Source organism: Erythranthe guttata, chromosome 6, assembly GCF_056151865.1.
Source record: "Erythranthe guttata isolate IM_541 chromosome 6, IM_541, whole genome shotgun sequence".
Classification (NCBI taxonomy): domain Eukaryota; kingdom Viridiplantae; phylum Streptophyta; class Magnoliopsida; order Lamiales; family Phrymaceae; genus Erythranthe; species Erythranthe guttata.
This window is the reverse complement of record NC_142538.1, coordinates 12,501,322-12,521,008: the sequence shown is the minus strand read 5'-3', so window position 1 is coordinate 12,521,008 and position 19,687 is coordinate 12,501,322. Positions and strand designations below refer to the sequence as shown.

Here is a 19,687-nt window from a genome sequence, read left to right as displayed (position 1 = left end):
TGAAATTTTTTTCCGGCCGGTCAATTGCTGTTGACCGCCGGGTCTCCGGCGTTGACTTTTTTTTTTTTTTTTTTTTATAATTTTGTTTTTTCTTAAAAAAAATATTTTAATTTTATATTACTGTCTTGGCTGCTAAATTACTGTCTCCGGCAGTTATTTAACTGTCGGAGACAGTAATTTAACTGTTAATTGACTATTTTTTTTTTCTTCAAAAATATTTTTATTAATATTACTGTATTCGTTGCTAAATTACTGTCTTTAGCAGTTATTTAACTGTCGGAGACAGTAATTTAACTGTTAATTGACTTTTTTATTCTTAAAAAAATATTTTTAATTAATATTACTGTATTCGTTGCTAAATTACTGTCTCTGGCAGTTATTTAACTGTTAATTGACTTTTTTTTTTCCTTAAAAAAAATTATTTTAATTAATATTACTGCCTTGGATGTTAAATTACTGTCTCCAACAGTAATTTAACTGTCTTAGACAATAATATTAATAATATGACTGTTCGGAAAAATAATATTCATAATATTACTGTCCCAAACAGTAATATTACTGTCTGAGACAGTAATTTAGTAGCCAAGACAGTTATATTAATTAAAATATTTTTTTTCTAAGAAAACGAATTCAAAAAAAAAAAGTCAACGCCGGAGACCGACGGTCAACGGTGGTTGACCGGCCGGAAAAAGTTTCAAGAAAAAAAAATTTCAAAAAAAAAAAAAGTCAATGCCGGAGAGCGGCGGTCAACGCCGGAATCTGGCCGGAAAAAAAATATTTCAGAAAAAAAAAATTATTTTCTGAAAAAAAAAAAGTTTTGGGGGTTAATGTGATATATTTGTTTAAATCCGGGGTCAATGTATAATATTAAGGAAGTTAGAGCATAATGGGTGAAATTGATAAGAATTATATTATTGAGGGTATTTTAGACTAAAGACATGGGGATGGGCTTAATTGAGAGACTGGTTTTTTTGTGGACCAAAATACATTTAAGTCCCATGTGATGGGCCTTTTTGCCATTTGCCCTTCATTATATATGCATTTGCCTTTTTTATCTAGACCCCTTTATAATAAATACTAATTGATGGGCTTATTTGAAATAATCCTATTAAAAAAAGAATTTGGATCCATAGAAATATAGTCAAATGTATTGGAGCTTCTCACTAACTATTTCATTATATATGCATTCACCTTCATGCGAATATATAATTTCTTCTAGAACTCAGTAGTTGGAGATGATTTATTTAGGGGTTCTTTGATATAACCCCGTCAATACTTCTTTTAATAGGGAGAGCCCCAAATTATTTTGCACCATTTGAAAAACACCCACTCCTAATTTCAACCACTCATTTTTCCAATTATGTTCCTTTTTTTGTCACTTCATCACCACTATCCACCCATATGAAGCATATTGAATCGACTATGATGAATTATACGCAATTAAGGAACCGACTACTAAAAATAACAAATTTACAAAAATGCAAACTCAACTATATTTTACAAAAATAAATAATATACAAACATTATAACTGATTTATACAATTGGAATCAATAAACAAAAAATCCAAAATAAAATAAAAAATTGGAGTCAATGAATCATATTAGGTTCCTTCGATGCTACACCCGGTGAAAAACACCGGGTGGGTCTTCTGCTGCCACGTGTTCTTTTTTTATTTTTCTAAAACCCCTAAAGGTAAACCCTAGCGGGGAATCTATTATAAAATACAAAAAAAGAGACACGTGGCAGCAGAAGACCCACCCGGTGTTTTTCACCGGGTGTAGCATCGAACAAATCATCATATTAATGGACTATGATGTGAAGCATAGTTGATTAAAAATCTGCTACTAAAAATAACAAATCACAACTGCGAAAAAATGCAAAATCAACTATATATTACAAAAACAAAAAAAAATATACAAACATTATAATGATTTATACAATTGGAATCAATGAACAAAAAATCCAAAAAAAAAAAAAAAATTGGAGTCGATCAACCTCAATCGACTACCAGAGCACAGTCGATTAGCTTAATCGACTATTGAACATGTACATAGTCGATTAAGATTCCAGTCTGTGCGAATTTCTCTACACGCGCCGTCCTCCGCCTGATCCACCAAAAAACCCTAAATCTGCCTCCCCATCGTCACCACACCGTCGCACCACACAATTCAACCAATCCTTAACAATAATAAAATAAATAAAATAAATAATTCATACAAAAAATCACAAATTAACATTTCAATGTCCACAAAAACAAATACCTTCATCAGCAATTTTTGTTGATTCTTCTCCGACGACAAGTGCTTCGTCTTATTTTTCAACAGCATGTTTCTCTTTTTCTTCCTCCACACGTCGACGGGGAGGAACAGGCTGTTGAGAAAGAAGAGTTTTTCTCCTCCACACGTTGACGACGAGTGCTTTCTCATCTTTCGTTCTCCATCTTCCGGCGGCGGCGGCAGCAGTAGAGGCGGGGAGAAGATTGCCAGAGAAAACAGATAAAAAAAGAGAAGAAAACAGAGGAGAGAAAACAGAGAAGAGAGAAAAGCTCGAAACATGAAAGAGGCGGAATGCAAAATTAAAAATAAGATTAGAGTTTTGAAAGAGTACAATAGACAATTAAAGGTAGTTTTGGAATTATGAAAATATCACATGGATGGAATATTAGCTACGGGGGTTTTCTCTAATTAGTTTTGGGAGGGGGTGTTTCCTTATATTTTCTTGATGGGGTTTTTTGTCTAATTTTCCCAATTTATTCATGAGTCTTTTTCTTATTTTATTATGATTTGGTTTCCGTGTTTTGTATTAATTAGAGTTGCATCTAATTACGTTTCCTTCCAAATTTTATTGGGGAAATTTGGGATACACCCCTAGTTTTGAAAATATATAAGCATAGGTCCTATAAATTTTTCTTATCTAGTCAAAAACCCAATTTCTAATCTTAATTTGACAGACCCCCCTGGACAAATTGAAATACCCATTTTGCCCTTTTAATTTCAATTTAAAACCCTAACCCCCTCTCTCTCAACTCTCGTTCTATCCTCCCTCCTCCCACCGTCTCTTCCCTTTTTCACCTCCCACCTGCTCCGCTGCTCTGCCACCGGCGCAAAACCGCCGCTGCTCCGCCACCGGCATAAAATCGCCGCTGCTCCGCCACCGTGCTGCTCGGTTCCTTTCTCACTCTAACCATTCTTCCACCGCCCATCCTCGCTCCACCTCCACCGTTCAAGCGGTCGCTCCCCCTCCATCTAGCGCCGCCGACAACGGATCTGGAAAATCGCTGTCTTTTTACAGCAGATCCGACACACAGTAGGTCGACTTGTTAATTTTAATTTGTTTACAAATCTCAGCCACGAATGTGTGTGTGTGTATGTGTGTGTGTGTGTGTGTGTGTGTGTGTGTGTGTGTGTGTGTGTGTGTGTGTGTGTGTGTGTGTGTGTGTGTGTGTGTGTGTGTGTGTGTGTGTGTTTAAACCAGAAGTTGTGTACCCTCAGAATTTATCATCAATTGCGATTGCAGGTCTTGCAAGAGTACTTGGGTCCCGCTACGAACACGAGAATTTTACAGGACCGCCATTTTTTGCCGCTAATTCCTGCTTCTTCGAAGCTTCATGTTGCAAGCACGAAAAGACCTTCCACAATTTACTGTTTAAAAAACAACGCCCCTGAAGAATCTGTTAAGAAAGTAAGTGTTCGGCCTTTTACTTTTTTTTTTTCTCTAGAACTGTATCTATAGTTGATTACAGTTTTCTCTTCATATTATTGCGGACGGAATAGATTCATGTTCGATGCTTGTATTTGATTTCGGGGACTTTTGGTCGGTGGATGGGAACTCATTAAACAATTGACATTCATACTGTAGGAAGATGATTTGACTTTTTTGTGTATATTTAATGGAATATATATTAACAAGAATTTTGTTATTATTTGTAATTATGTATGGATTGCACAGTAAGCGAAATCTTATATAGTTACGAATCGATTATGTGATACTGATTGATTTTTCATGAATTTGGTGCATACAAAACCTAGACACATGAATTTGGAACTGCCAAAAATTGCTGGATATATAGACACTGGATTGTAAGTTAATTTTCTGGTGAAACTGATTACAGAAGACTTGAAACTGAGAGTTTAAAGAAATTCAATGGTTCGTTCTCACAGTTCTTATGGTTTATCATCGTAAATATTGCCTTCGTTGTAAGAGTTAATTTAAGATGGGGTGCTTGGAACAAATTGCCCCATCCCTCTAAAATGGAATATATAGTAATATGTAGTAACATGTGCATGTGATTGTGTATTTTCAATCCGTATTTTGTTGTTATGAGTTGATTTATAACTTCAATTTTTAAGGTGAACTTGATTTTTTTGTCACAGGTCTTGGTGTTCGAACAACTTCTATGCAATAAGTTTTTGCCGAGAGGACATGGTGCAGTTCTTTTGCAATCGATAGATTGAAATTGTTGTTGTGTTGAAAAGTAAGATTTGAAGCTATAAATACAAACTACACTATATCTGACTATAAGTCACATGTGGTCATATACATGTAGTCATATATAGTCACATAGTAGTCATATATAGTCACGTGTAGTCATATACATGTAGTCATATATAGTCACGTATTGTCATATACATGTAGTCATATATAGTCACGTGTAGTCATATACATGTAGTCATATATAGTCATGTGTAGTCATATACATGTAGTCATATATAGTCATGTGTAGTCATATATAGTCACGTGTAGTCATATACATGTAGTCATATATAGTCATGTGTAGTCATATATAGTCACGTGTAGTAACTCGTAGTAATATATTGTTATATATAAGCTATATAAGTTATGTGTTTTTTCTGATGTACAGTGATGTTGATGATTGTGTTTTTCCAATTTTTTGTTTGTTGGGTATTAATTGATTTATAATATCAAGATTAAATTGTGAATTTTTACTTTTGGTGTAGATGAAGTTTTTTTTATATAATCATATGTAATATATACAAGAGTCATGTCTACTCAATTTCAATACAGTAAATTTATCAAAAAATTGAAACAAAATTAAAAATTAAAAATTTAAAAATTTAAATTTTTTTAAAAAAATATTAAAATTAAAAATTTTTTAAAAAAATATTAAAATTAAAAATTACAAAAAATTAAGCAATTTTAAAAAATTAAAAAAATAAAAAAAAATAAAAAAATAAAAAATACAACAGAGGTATATATAAAAATAATAATAAAATAAACATTTATAATTTTTTATTAAAAAAATCTGAGAATGTGATAAATGCAGGTCTGAATGCTAATTGCAGTTGACCATAATGCTGAATGCAGTTAGCAAAAATGCTGAATACAGTTGAACAAAAATTAGATATAAGGGCACAATAGTACTTTTGCCTCTCCAGGGGTTATCTCAAAGAAAGAATTTTAGGGGTGGACCTATCCCTATATATTTTTCATATTAAGGGTGTATATCAAATGGACCCAATTTTATTATATATTGGCCAGATAATAAGTCGAATATATACATATTTATATATATATGCACATTCGCATCTCTCTATTGTCATTCAAATTTATCCTCAAATCTCTCTCTCTTTTTCGTTGCACTGCTGTTTCGAAGGAATTCTGTAAGCCCCTCAATTTTTTTATTCTTTTTTTTTGTTTATTTGTTAAATTTTTGTTTGACGATGTGGATACTTAAATAAACGTACGTGTATGTATTCATTCATCAAACAAATTCTGAATACTTTACTATAAACCTCTCTGCCTTGTCAATTTATTAATTTATCTAGATTTACCTGTTATTAATAGTTTGAAGAGAAAAGAAGATGTATTATTAATTGAATTCGGGAAATTTTTGTTATAATTATTCACTATTGATGTCGATTTGTTGTTTATGGATAATTAAAAACTCATGAATCTTTATAATTGCAGCCAATTCATTTACTATGGAAACCAAGGGCATAAACGGGGCGAGCGAAACTCCTTTGCTTATGATAACTCATGGGAAGTCGGTGGAAAAACATTTAATCTACAATCCTTCGGAGAAACGGAGTTGCACGTTAGATAGTTTTCCGGTCTTGGACGGCAAGAAGGTACTCGGTTCTTCTTATGGATGGTTGATTTTAGTGGAACTCGTTGATGATAATGATTATGGTGATTGTTGTCTTTTCAATCCAATAACCAATGATATCATCAAGCTCCCCAAATTGATTAATCCATGCGATTACAATCAATGTATCTTGACCAAACCGCCCACGGAACCTAATTGTTACATTTTGTTCAATGGTTTTGGAGCAATCTTTTTGCAAGATTGGAGACGAAGAATATGTGACACGGACACTAGAACAACAAGAAGAACAAGAACAAGATAATGGTCGTGTTGGTTTTGATAATTTAGAAGCGATTGTATCTTTTCAAGGTACTACTTACGGCTACATGGATCCGGATAAATTTGTTACTATTAATTTTGTGGGTAACACTATCAAGTTTATCGAGCTACCAATGATAGAGCCTTGGATCATTCGTCACGTTTATATGAGATATGGTTGATTGAGTCAACACAATCTTGTGGAGGTGAGCTCTTGATGGTTCAAAAAATATACCCTTTCATAAATGATTCTTACGAGGGAATGAACTTTGCTGTTTTTCGGATTGATACAAATCCAATGAAGTGCATTGAGTTACAAAACATTGGCAATCGGACAATTTTTGTTAGTCTAAATGGTGCTGGATATTGTTGTCCTTCTATAGGAACAAAACCAAATTCCATTTACCATACAAACGAAGATGACAGGAATCTCGACAAGAATCTCGACAGGGAACTCCATATCTTTGATTTGGAAGATAGAAGCACGAAATCGATATTGCCGTCCAGTAATGTTGCAGCTAACAAGTCAATAATGACCTCTTGGATCCAACATGAAATTTTCCACAGTACCTAATGTTAGAATCCGAGAGGATTCTAATTTCGGGTTTTCAACACGTGTGTGAAAACCGTGTATAAAAACTAGGGAAGTTTCCTTAGTTCTTTTAACTCTTATTTTGTCATTAATTTATTTAATTGCCTAAGTGTTTTGTTAACAAGGAATTTTCTTGACTAAGACCTTTCTTGTTACACAACTCTTTCTTTCCTTACGTGAGATCAAATCTAACCTAATGGGCTCTAATTTTGTGTAGGGCTCTACTATTCTCTAAGGAAATATATATAAACAAGAGCATCAACGTGTGTGCAGCTTGTGCCTTTATTTTGAGAGAAAAAGATTTCTCTTTTCTTTGCTGCTCCCGGAACGTCTTTGATCGAAAGAAGTTTTTCACAGAAAATATTCTTGGCTCTCGTTTTTTATTGTTCCATCGTGATACGTGATTTTCATAGAAAATATACCGGCTTCAAGGCTTTGTGTTGAAGACACCAAGATTCAAGGAGTATCACAAGTTTGCTTCTTCTATACAAAAAGAAGATCGGTTCTTTGGGAGAGGGGCTTAAACAGATCTCGGGAGGAGATCGATCCGCCGACTGAGGGATTCAACGTTGAAGGGAGTTCAACCGTGCGGAGCAAGGGACGTGCTGCAAATTGAAGATTTATAATTCAGCGTAGTATACAAGAACGGCGTCGACAAAGAGGGAGTCTTTGTATTTCGATTAAGTCCTATTATTGTATTCGTAAAACTAAAAAATAGTAAATTTTATTTGCAGGTCCCCGTGGATGTAGGGTACAATTGTATCCGAACCACATTAAAATTTGTGTCTCGTTTATTTCTGTTTTTACGAACTGTTTCACGAACTGTTGCAACACTTCACGCAACAGTAACGAAAAACTGAATCTGACACAAATAATTAATATCTGCACGAAATAAATTCTAACAATTGGCATCAAGAGCCTGTCACTAGATACACTTAGTGAGATTTTGGGATTTAATTTTTTAATTTGTTTTGTGCAGATATGCTTCATCGTGAAGGAGCGTCTACAGTACGACCACCTCTCTTGGATGGATCAAACTACTCTTACTGGAAATCGAAGATGAAGATGTTCATCAAGTCCGTTGATGAACGAGCTTGGCGTGCTATCGTGACTGGTTGGACCCCGCCCATGGCTAAAGGAACGGATGGTACGCAAACGGTAAAACCAGAAGAAGCATGGACTAATGAAGAGATATTACTTGCCAATTACAACTCAAGGGCGATAAACTCAATTTTCAATGGCGTTGGTGACAATCAGTTCAAACTGATAGCATCGTGTGAATCAGCAAAAAAGGCATGGGAGATCCTACAAGTGACGTATGAAGGCACATCAACTGTTAAAACATCTAAGCTGCAGATGCTAGCCACGAGATTTGAGAGTCTTCATATGGAGGAGGACGAGACGATAGCTGATTTCCACGCTAAGCTGTGTGATATTTCAAATGAATCGTATGCACTAGGTGAACAATACTCGGAAACAAAGTTGGTAAGAAAGGCACTACGTTCATTACCAGAAAGATTCGCTTACACAGTTGAAGCAATCGAAGAAGTGAGAGATATCAATACGCTAAAGCTAGATGAACTCATGGGTAAACTGCAAACCCAAGAAATGAATTTTAGAGCAAATATTCGAGAAAAGAAAAAGGTGAAGAATGTGGCATTCCAAGCTGAAGCTTCCCATGGCATCTCACAAGGCCAAACATTTCATGAGTGTGACATTGATGTTGAAGAATCCTTAGCAATTATGTCAAATAACCTCGAAAGCCTGCGTCAAAAAATTGAAAATAGAGAAAATTCCTCTCAATCAGGTAAGTCTGTTAACCCTAACAAATTTAAAAAGTTTTCTAATAATGGTTATTTTGGTGATGCAAAGTCTAGGAGAAAGCAATGTCGAGAGTATGGGGGTTTTGGACATATTCAGGCCGAGTGTGCGAACACTTTGAAGAAAAACAGGATGTCACTCACCACTGTTTGGAGTGATAAAGAGGACAGTGATGAGGATGAGAACAACAAAGGATATCAAACCACTAACTTTATGGCATTCAGTGGTACTACTTCGATGAGCATAACCGAGGGAACTGTTGCAACAGTCTGTCCGACAGATTTCAGGTATGATGAATTATCTTTAAATAAGGACAATAGTTTGACTTCACCATTTAATTTTGCAGGTGAATCTGAGAGCAGTAGTGATGATGAAGAGCCAACCCTCGAAGAGGTGAAAGATGTATATGAAAAAATGTACAGGAAGTGGCTTGAAGTATCTGAGGTAAATAAGCGCCTTGAAAAGGATAAGCATGTTCTCATAGAGGAAAATAAAGTGTTGAAGGTAAGAATTTCTACTCTTGAACAAAATGTTATTTCTTCTAGTAGAGAAATAGATAGCTTGAAGGCTAAATTTGCTCAAACCCAAGATGTTATTTCTAAGTTTAATACTGGTAGAGTAACCTTGAATGAAATTTTGAACAAAAATCAGCCGAACTACTGTCGTATAGGTATAGGGGGTAATCAGCTATCTAATGATGCATTGAAACAGAAAGAAGATTCAAAAAGAAAAATCAATTTTGTTAAACAATCCATTGTTTCACAAACTGTTGCGACAGTTGCATCAACACAGTCATCTCAAAGAAAACGTTTTGTCCCTACCTGTCATTTTTGTCATGTTCCTGGTCATATACGACCCAAGTGTTTTAAGTACTTGAAAATGGTTAAAAGAATAATGGCCCGCTCACCACTTTCCGCTAAAATTGATCACACTTTTGTGTCGTCTCAAAAACCCAAGATAAAGGTTGATTTAGTGAATAAATCTCAACAAAAAATCTGGGTAAAGAAGTCTGATCTTAATTGTTTATCTGCCATTACTTCTTTAAACTCATGTGATGATAGTACTAACTGTTCCAACAGTTCTGGTGACAAAGCTAGTTTGGGGAATAAAAAACTTGGTAATCTGAATTGTGATAATTTGTATGCGAAAAATAAGTTTATGAATCCAATTCAGCATTCGAGAACTAAGCTTACTGATATTTGTCATCTTTTCATAAGGGGCTTGGTCGAAAAGGGGGTTGTCTCAATTGATTATGCTGCAACGGAGAATGAATTAACTGATGCTTTTGCAAAAACCCTTGATGCACAGAAATTTGATTCCTTGCGAAAATCGCTGGGAATTTATGTTGTTTAATCTGATGCAGTTGCATGAACTGTTGCAACAGTCTGTGTGTCCAGACTTGCAACTTTTAGTGGTAGGACACTTCATATGTTTTTGCATCTCATATAGGACCTGCATTAAGCATACTGCATATGATTGAGACAAATGTGAATTTGATACTTCGTGTATTTCTAAATTTTGTGGGGGTAGAACTTCACCAATTCCCAAAATGATTACTTAAAAGGCTCCAACTTATTTATTTCTCTGAATAGTCTTGTCATGGTTGGATGTTTTTATAGGGAAAAGCTGCCTCTTTTAATGAGTGAAAGCTACTCTTGAACTACTGTCACTAATATATATATATATATCTACAACCATTTGGTCAGTGAATAGTTCGAAGCCTTTTTGAGTCGAGCCAGTAAATCACGTGGCCGAAAGCTCGCTACAAGGCTGAATTAGAAAGCCCAAGGGACTACACATTGCACGGCCATTATAAATTATACATATGGTCAGTGAATAGTTCGAAGCCTAGTTGAGTCGAGCCAGTAAACCACTTGACCGAACACTCACTACAAGGCTCAATTAGAAAGCCCAGGGGACTTCACATTGCACGACCACCATAATCTCGTTCCTTTTAATTGCTCTATTTTTCATGAGAAAAAGCTACCATTAGACGTGTGTGTACGCTACCTAATAAGAGCATCTTTGTGTTTGACTTGGGATTATTAAGTTTATTGGTTGCATTGGCAGTCGGATTTTTGGGGATTGCGCTTATCGTGAATGTGAAGATAAATCCCATATGTTTTGTTTGTCCATGCGATATCCTATTCACATCTGTCTCTTCACTCATGCTTATTTCTCATGTTTACTTCTTGTCTTGCATTAGGCATTATTAAAAAAAAAAAAAAAAAAAAAAGAGAGAGAGAGAGAGACGGGATTTTTGTTTATGTGCCGGTTAAATTTGATTTTTGTTGCAGCCGGATCTATTGATTTTACTCCTCGCATTTCCACGTCTCATATGAAGTTTGGCAAACTCAGTAGTCTTTGTTATTTAATGTTGGATTTGATATCATTATCCTTTGATTTTCGAATTGCAATTATCGTGTGGTATTGAGTTTATGAGTTTGTGATTTTGTGTGCACGTCATGTATGGTGATTCTTCTTACTTACTTTCAAAATTCTCTCTACGTTTGATCTTTTTGTTAAGTGTTTGAACAGCTTGCTCGAATCATCAAGATCTTTTTGTTAAGTGTTTGAACATCTACGTGCACCATGTTGAGTTGTCTATGCATGGTGATTGTCCAGAAAGGGGGAGAAAAGAACAGTATCGATGGCATGAACACAGGGGGAGTTCCGACAAGTGTTGCGACAGTGCATCAGACAGTTGCTGGAACAGTGCATGATTGCAGGGGGAGTTCAGACAACTGTTGTGACAATGCATCATACAGTTGTTGGAATAGTGCAGAAATACAGGACAAATACGGAGGAATTCATTGTAAAGGGAAGTTGATTCTACCACTGCATATTTTTTGTTGTTCTTTGCTAAATTGAACAACTGTACACTATCTGCTGAACTGTTTGATAAACAGTTGCAACTGTTTATATTTGCAGATGTTATTTTGAATTTGCTGACCCTTGTTCATGCATGTATCATATATTTAGAGGGAGTAAATGTTCTGACCAATCAATGCCAAAGGGGGAGAGTGTTAGAATCTCGGTGGGATTCTAAGTCCACAACACCAAGTGGAATTCTATGGAGATGTTTATTGTCATTAATTGGTTTAGGTCTTCACAAGAATATAAAAGGAGGAGCTATAATGCCGACGTTATTTGCTGAGTCTTTTATCAAGTGGGTGATTTACCACGTCGCTCTCCAAGTCTACAAAGCCAAGTAAGCAAAGGGGAAGAATGAAGTCATTTACAAGGGGAGTTGCCTAAGGATCATTCACAGTGGAAGACACACATGCAGGGGGAGCTGACTCCGTTGTGAACCACCTGCCGAAGCCACTACTGTGGGAACAGTTGCTGAAACTGTGGCACCTACTATTGCAGCAGTTGATGCCACTCTTGTTGTTGAAAGAGTTGATGATGATCCTTAGTTTTATTGCTTTCGTCTATCATCTAATTGTTTTATTTTCAGGTATTTGACTAAGGGGGAGGACTTGATTATAATAAATAGATGACAAAGGGGGAGATTGTTAGAATCCGAGAGGATTCTAATTTCGGGTTTTCAACACGTGTGTGAAAACCGTGTATAAAAACTAGGGAAGTTTCCTTAGTTCTTTTAACTCTTATTTTGTCATTAATTTATTTAATTGCCTAAGTGTTTTGTTAACAAGGAATTTTCTTGACTAAGACCTTTCTTGTTACACAACTCTTTCTTTCCTTACGTGAGATCAAATCTAACCTAATGGGCTCTAATTTTGTGTAGGGCTCTACTATTCTCTAAGGAAATATATATAAACAAGAGCATCAACGTGTGTGCAGCTTGTGCCTTTATTTTGAGAGAAAAAGATTTCTCTTTTCTTTGCTGCTCCCGGAACGTCTTTGATCGAGAGAAGTTTTTCACAGAAAATATTCTTGGCTCTCGTTTTTTATTGTTCCATCGTGATACGTGATTTTCATAGAAAATATACCGGCTTCAAGGCTTTGTGTTGAAGACACCAAGATTCAAGGAGTATCACAAGTTTGCTTCTTCTATACAAAAAGAAGATCGGTTCTTCGGGAGAGGGGCTTAAACAGATCTCGGGAGGAGATCGATCCGCCGACTGAGGGATTCAACGTTGAAGGGAGTTCAACCGTGCGGAGCAAGGGACGTGCTGCAAATTGAAGATTTATAATTCAGCGTAGTATACAAGAACGGCGTCGACAAAGAGGGAGTCTTTGTATTTCGATTAAGTCCTATTATTGTATTCGTAAAACTAAAAAATAGTAAATTTTATTTGCAGGTCCCCGTGGATGTAGGGTACAATTGTATCCGAACCACATTAAAATTTGTGTCTCGTTTATTTCTGTTTTTACGAACTGCTTCACGAACTGTTGCAACACTTCACGCAACAGTAACGAAAAACTGAATCTGACACAAATAATTAATATCTGCACGAAATAAATTCTAACACCTAATATTTTTACGGTTTCTTTCAGAGTATTTGGTAATTAAGATAGTTTTGACTAGTTTCTTTTTTGTCTGTTTTGTTATGGTTTTATCCTAGTCCTTGAAGGAATACCACATAATCTATTTTAATGAGTTTTATTGAATGATCAGCTTATGAATTCCAGTTAATGCGTACAATGCAACTTTCCTTGGGTGTTTGATTATTAAGGAACGCTATTTCTTCTATCTTTATCTATCTCTATCTCTACCTCTACCAAGTACCAACTATAAAAGTATGAATATTTTTGTGCTTGCTATTATGCCATAGATAAACTAACTTACACAATTAATTAGTTAGGGTTAATTGTGTAATTAAAATAGGTGAAATGTGGGATTCCCCTAGTTTTGAAAATATGTATGGATAGGTCCTATGGATTTTTTTTTCCTAGTCAAAAACCCAAATTATAATCTTAATCTGATAGACCTCGAGACAAATTAAAATACCCGTTTTGCCCTCTTAGTTATAATTTAAAACTCTAACCCCTAACCTTTTTTCCCATAATATCCAACTGCATTTAGCATTTTTGGACCTACATTTCTCATTTTTTTAGATTTTTTAATAAAAAATATAAATTACAAATTATTATTTTGTCTTTTTCTTTTATTAGTTATTTTATTTATTATTTTTTTAATTTTTTAAATTTTTAAATTTTTTTAATTTGTTAATATTTTTAAAGATAATTTTTCTATAAGTTTCTTGTACATAAATTGACTGCAGATGACTATAGTATATTTTAGGGGTGGTTTTGGTACGGTTACCTTTACGGATTGGTTGACGGTTGATAACTGAATATTTGGTTCTAGAATGGGTCGGTTCATGGTTTATACCCGCCACCTAGTTCACTTAAAAAAAATCAAATTTTGGAGTAGAAATATCCATATTCCACGTAATGCCCGGTGTGATCATCATTTATCAGTTCAAAATAATTATTTACAATTTATCGAAAAAATATAATTAGGAAATTCAAAGTAATTTCAAACATGCACAAGAAATTTAGTAGAGTTTTGTGGGCTTCTTGTTTAATGTTGGACATAAAGAAATTGGTGGAAGATTTAGGTCAATTTTTTTTTCCTTTGTTGATTGTTTTTAAAATTTAAAATACTAATTATTTTGATAATTTCAATAACCACTTAAGAAAACACGGCCTTTATTTTATATTTTTAATAAAATTTTAATATTATAGTTGGATGACCGATAATTATCGGTCAACCAACTTTTTATAATATTAGAAACCACCAACCGACCCATTATAGATGGGTTTGGTTGAAATTTTCGACCCGATCCAATGGATCGGTTAAAAATTGATTATCCGCCTTAAAATATGGTCGGTAATGGGTCGGTTGGTGGATAAAAACCAACCAAGTCCCAGTCCTACGTGTACCTACTGTATCTTGCGGCATTGAAAAAATATATACCGTTACCGTACCAACAATTACGGTATACCATTATTCAGTATACCGTTACTTTTGGTACGGTATAATCGGTACGTGGTAGTGGTATTCTACCGTACACCATTTTGTTGACGAACTCGGATAATACAATAATTATGATAAATACTAAATAAATGTGTAAATGCAAGAAATAAAGCAAATGCAATTGACAATTAAACAAGGGGTTTATGTCCATAAGTTCCAAGCCAAGCATCTTTATTATTCTATGTTTATGAGCTATATCTCATTCACCAATAAGCTCATCCTTTTAATATTTATTATAAATAAAGGAAACATTCATATATATATATGTCAATATTACCCCAACCCCTTATACCCAATTCTTAATTGTAACCCCAATTTAATGAATTTTGTCGACAAAAATCCAATTTTGACCACAAAAATCAAATTTTGACTTTTTTTTTTTTAAAAAAAAATTCAAAAAAACTTTTTGCCGCCGGATTCCGCCGTTGACTTTTCGATTTTTTTTTCCTTCTGGATTTTTTTGCCGGTTTCCGACTTTGACCGACGGTCAACGCTGGTCTCCAGCATTGACTTTTTTTAGCGTTTTTTTTTTTTAGTTTTTCTTTTTTTTTTTTTTTTTTTTACGTCTGCCACTAAACGTTGACCATAATTGTGCTATCACTGATAGTAAATTAAAGTAATTATACTGTCAATGACACTTAATTAACGTAATTGTACTGTCGTTGACAATACATTTATGTAATTGTTCTGTCCTTGACAGTAAATTAACGTAATATTATTATTCTTTATTTTTTGTTAATTTTTTTTATTTTGTTTGATTTGTTAACAAGTCAACGTAATTATATTACTGTCGTTGACAGTAAAATAATTGTAAACACAAAATATTACTGTCAACAACATCAATATTATTATTTTTTAGGGTTTTTTGTTTTATTTGAGTTATTCACGGAGTAACGTAATAATATTACTGTCTATTATTGTAATATTACTGTAAACACAATAATATGATTGTAGTTGACGGTAATATTACTGTTGTTATAGTAATATTGTTGTCAACCACATCAATATTATTTTTTTGTTTAGATTTTTTGTTTGTTTGAGTTATTCACGGAGTAACGTAATAATATTATTGTCTATTATTGTAATATTACTGTGGTTGACGGCAATATTACTGTTGTTATAGTAATATTACTCTCACTCACAGTAATATTTATTCTTTTGGTTTACATTTGTTGAACGGTCAACATAGTAATATTACTCTATACAATAATAATGAGTTTTGTTGTGTTAATATTCTTGTGCTAGAGATTAATATAGCAATATTACTGTGTTAACTGTCGTTTAGTTAATTTTACTATGTTTAACATCATTATTATTATGTTTTTAGGTTTTTTTTGTTTTGTTTGAGTTATTCACGAACTAACGTAATAATATTATTGTCTATTATTGTAATATTACTGTAAACACAATAATATTATTTGTGGTTGACGGTAATATTACTGTTGTTATAGTAATATTGCTGTCAACCACATCAATATTTTTATCGAAACAAGAAGGCGGACTTGGATTCCGAGATATAAGTTGTTTCAATAAGGCACTGCTTACGAAACACTCATGGCGATTGGTTATGCTACAAGACACACTTTTGGCTAGGGTCGCATGCATGGATATTGTGCCGACGAGGGTAGCTCTCTTCCGCCGTAAAATCCCCCTGTCGTCTTTCTGCCCCCATTCCTCAGAGCTCGAAACCCTGCTCCATATTGTTAGGGATTGTGGGAGGATGAATGAGGTGTGGCGCTCGACACCGTTCAACCAATTAACTGGACTCGAGGCGCAACAAGGAAATGCACGGTGAAGAGGGAGTGAACTTCAAGGAACCGGTGGCATGGAGAAATAGCTACCTTGACGCGTATAACCTCGCGAAATTTCTACCCGTCTCTTCCAAGCTGAATAGAAACCGGTCTCCGGCATTGACTTTTTCTTTTTTCTTCTTGATTTTTCCGCCACCGTTTTCCGGCGGGACCGGCGGTCAACGCCGGTCTCCCGCGTTGACTTTTTTGATTTTTTTTTCTTTTATTTAACATTTTTTTTTCTGTTTAAACAGCAATATTGCTGTGATTGACAGTAATATTAAATATATTACTATTAAACACAATAAAATTAAGTACACTACAGTTTAACACAGTAATATAGTTATATTAATCTCAAGCACAGTAATATTAAAACAACAAAACTCATTATTATTGTGTAATAGAGTAATTTTAATATGTAGACCATTCAACAAATATAAACATAATAAAAAGCCAAAAGAATTAATATTACTGTTAGTGACAGTAACATAGTTACGTTACTTCGTGAATAACTCAAACAAAACAAAAAAACCTCAAAAAAGAATAATTTTACAATTTTCTTAGTTTTCTTTTGGTTTAATTTAGTGTATTTGTTGGTTACATATGAGTTGATAATTAATTTTTGTGAATATATATATATATATATATATATATATATATATATATATATATATATATATATATCGGGTTTTTGTACATAATTCCCTAACCAACCATCTTTATTATTCTAGGTTTAGGGGCTATATTTCTTTCACCAATAAGCTCATCCATTTAATATTTATTATAAATAAAGGAAAACTTCATGTATATGACAAAATTACCCCAACCATTTACACCCAATTCTGAATTGTAACCTTAATTAATCAATTTTGACCACAAAAATCCAATTTTGACTTTTTTTTTCAAAAATTAGACTTTTCCCGCCGTTGACTTTTCAAAAATTTTTTTGCTGGTCTGTTTTTTCTATAGTCGGTCTCCGGCGTTGACATTTTTTTTTCTTGGTCTATTCCCCCTCGGATTCCGGCGTTGACTCTCTTTAGTGCTTTTTTTTATTACTCCCGCCGCTATCGTTGACCGTAATTGTGCAGTCATTGACGGTAACTATATATACTGTCACTAACAGTAAATTAACGTAATTATACTGTCACTAACAGTATATTAACGTAATTGTACTCCCATTGACAATACATTTATGTAATTATACGACAATATTATTATTTTTTTGTTATTTTTTTGTTAATTTTGTTTGATTTGTTGACAAGTCAACGTAATTATATTACTGTCATTGACAATAAATAACCGTAAACACGATAATATTACTGTCAACCACATCAATATTATTATTTTTTTGGGTTTTTTTTGTTTGAGTTATACACGGAGTAACGTAATAACATTAGTGCCTATTATACAGTAAAACACAATAATATTATTGTAGTTGACGGTGATATTACTGTTGCTGTAGTAATATTACTGTCACTCACAGTAATATTATTTTTTTTGACTTTTTATTATGTTTACCTTTGTTGAACGGTCAACATATTAATATTACTCTATTACACAATAATAATGAATTTTTCTCTGTTAATATTAATGTACTAGAGATTAATATAGAAATATTATTGTGTTAAACTGTAGTATAATTAATTTTATGATGTTTAGCAGTAATATAGTTAATTTTACTGTTTGACGGCGGAGCACGGGAGCATTGTTGATGGTCAAAGGAAATCCCAAAATGTCATTCCAAAAAGTCCACAAAATCAGTTCAAATAAGATATATTTAGACACTAGTATACAATTTTGGTTCTCTGAAGTTTCAGGTTTTTCTCGAGGAAGGAGGAGTGTTGCATACTTTTCCTCCTACTCTTCTTTTCTTTTATTATTATTTATTTGTTTTTTCTTTAATTTAGTTTGATGAATGTAAGGGAATAGACATTTTTGACCCTGTCAAACTCACAACATGAATGGCATGTGCGTAAAGATTCCGGTCAAAATAGCCGAAAAATAGCATTTTTTAGGACACCGTGCAACCAAAAACTAAGTTAGGTAAAAACATGAAAAAAAAATTGTTTGGGGAGCAAAGCACAAAATGGGTCAATGTTTAGGGGTAAACTGCTTTTTACTCTCATATATATATATATATATATGAACTTTTATGTACAAATATGCATATATAGATACAGATGTAGATGTAGTATATTGAGGGTAAAAAGGTTAAAAAAATGCTGCAGCTATAAAAGTAATTAAAAGATGAGAAAGTCAACCCGCCATATCACCATACACAAACGGATTTGAAACGGAGGGAGCATTTTAGTACGTTTTATAGTTCAAGAGGGTGTTTGCAACAACATCCATAATTCAAGGGTGCAAATTGTATTTTCCCCTGTTATAAATTTAAAATGAGTATTCGCTGGAATTTAAAATATTGCATCATGATTGTTGACTTTGTATGGGGGTATTTGTAAGACCAGATATATCGTAAGAGTTGATTGCAATTACATAAATAGGAAGATTTTATTCGTAATTTGATCTTATTTAGGAGTTGGACAATTTATTTGGATATATTCTTTTTATTGTTTTCTTAGGAAACTTAGTGTGATTTGTTTGAAAACAATTTAGTGCAGGGACAATTAATAAGAAGGGTATTTTGAGTCATTTTACATATATTTGTTAGGGAATTTGCTAAACATCTTTGATCGGTAATAGTCTTTCACAAGGACAGTCGCACTTTTGCAATTTGTTAAAAGTCCACTATTCTTGAGACGTCATCATCCTGTCTTCTTCCGTCAAATCTGTTCCACCGCATCAAATTTGTTGCACCTCCGCTCCCTGCTCATGCTCTGCCCCACAACAACACACATGCACGCACACATACACAACCACACACACACAGACACATACGATTTTGCTTACACTCAGGGCTGGTCCTGGGTGATTCGAGGCTCTGGACAAGACTTAAAATCGAGGCCCTAAATTCCGATATATATATATATATATGTGTGTGTGTGTGTGTGTGTGTGAGAGAGAGAGAGATATGGATGTATTAAATAAAAATGGGTATTAGAAAAAAAATTAATTTTGAGAAATAAAAACACAAATAACATGGAAAAAAACAACTAAGTTCAAACTCTAGAAACTAACAGTAGAGAAATATATAGGAGTGCAAGAAAAA

At 33.9% G+C, this 19,687-nt stretch overlaps 1 protein-coding gene across 2 annotated transcripts; it reads left to right on the top strand.

Annotated features, from left to right (window-relative positions):
- Window positions 1-3,031: 3,031 nt before the first annotated feature.
- LOC148770177 (uncharacterized) lies at window positions 3,032-11,014 on the top strand. Of its 2 annotated transcripts, none has more exons than XM_088819867.1 (4): window positions 3,032-3,307; window positions 3,518-3,682; window positions 4,375-4,475; window positions 5,930-11,014. In XM_088819867.1, exon 4 carries the CDS (start codon window positions 7,939-7,941, stop codon window positions 10,129-10,131), a length of 2,193 nt encoding a protein of 730 aa, XP_088675993.1. In that variant the 5' UTR covers window positions 3,032-3,307; window positions 3,518-3,682; window positions 4,375-4,475; window positions 5,930-7,938; the 3' UTR covers window positions 10,132-11,014. The 2 variants fall into 2 exon arrangements, with proteins under 2 accessions (XP_088675993.1, XP_088675994.1); XM_088819868.1 differs by having other exon boundaries at window positions 3,032-3,311.
- The last annotated feature ends 8,673 nt before the right edge of the window (window positions 11,015-19,687 follow it).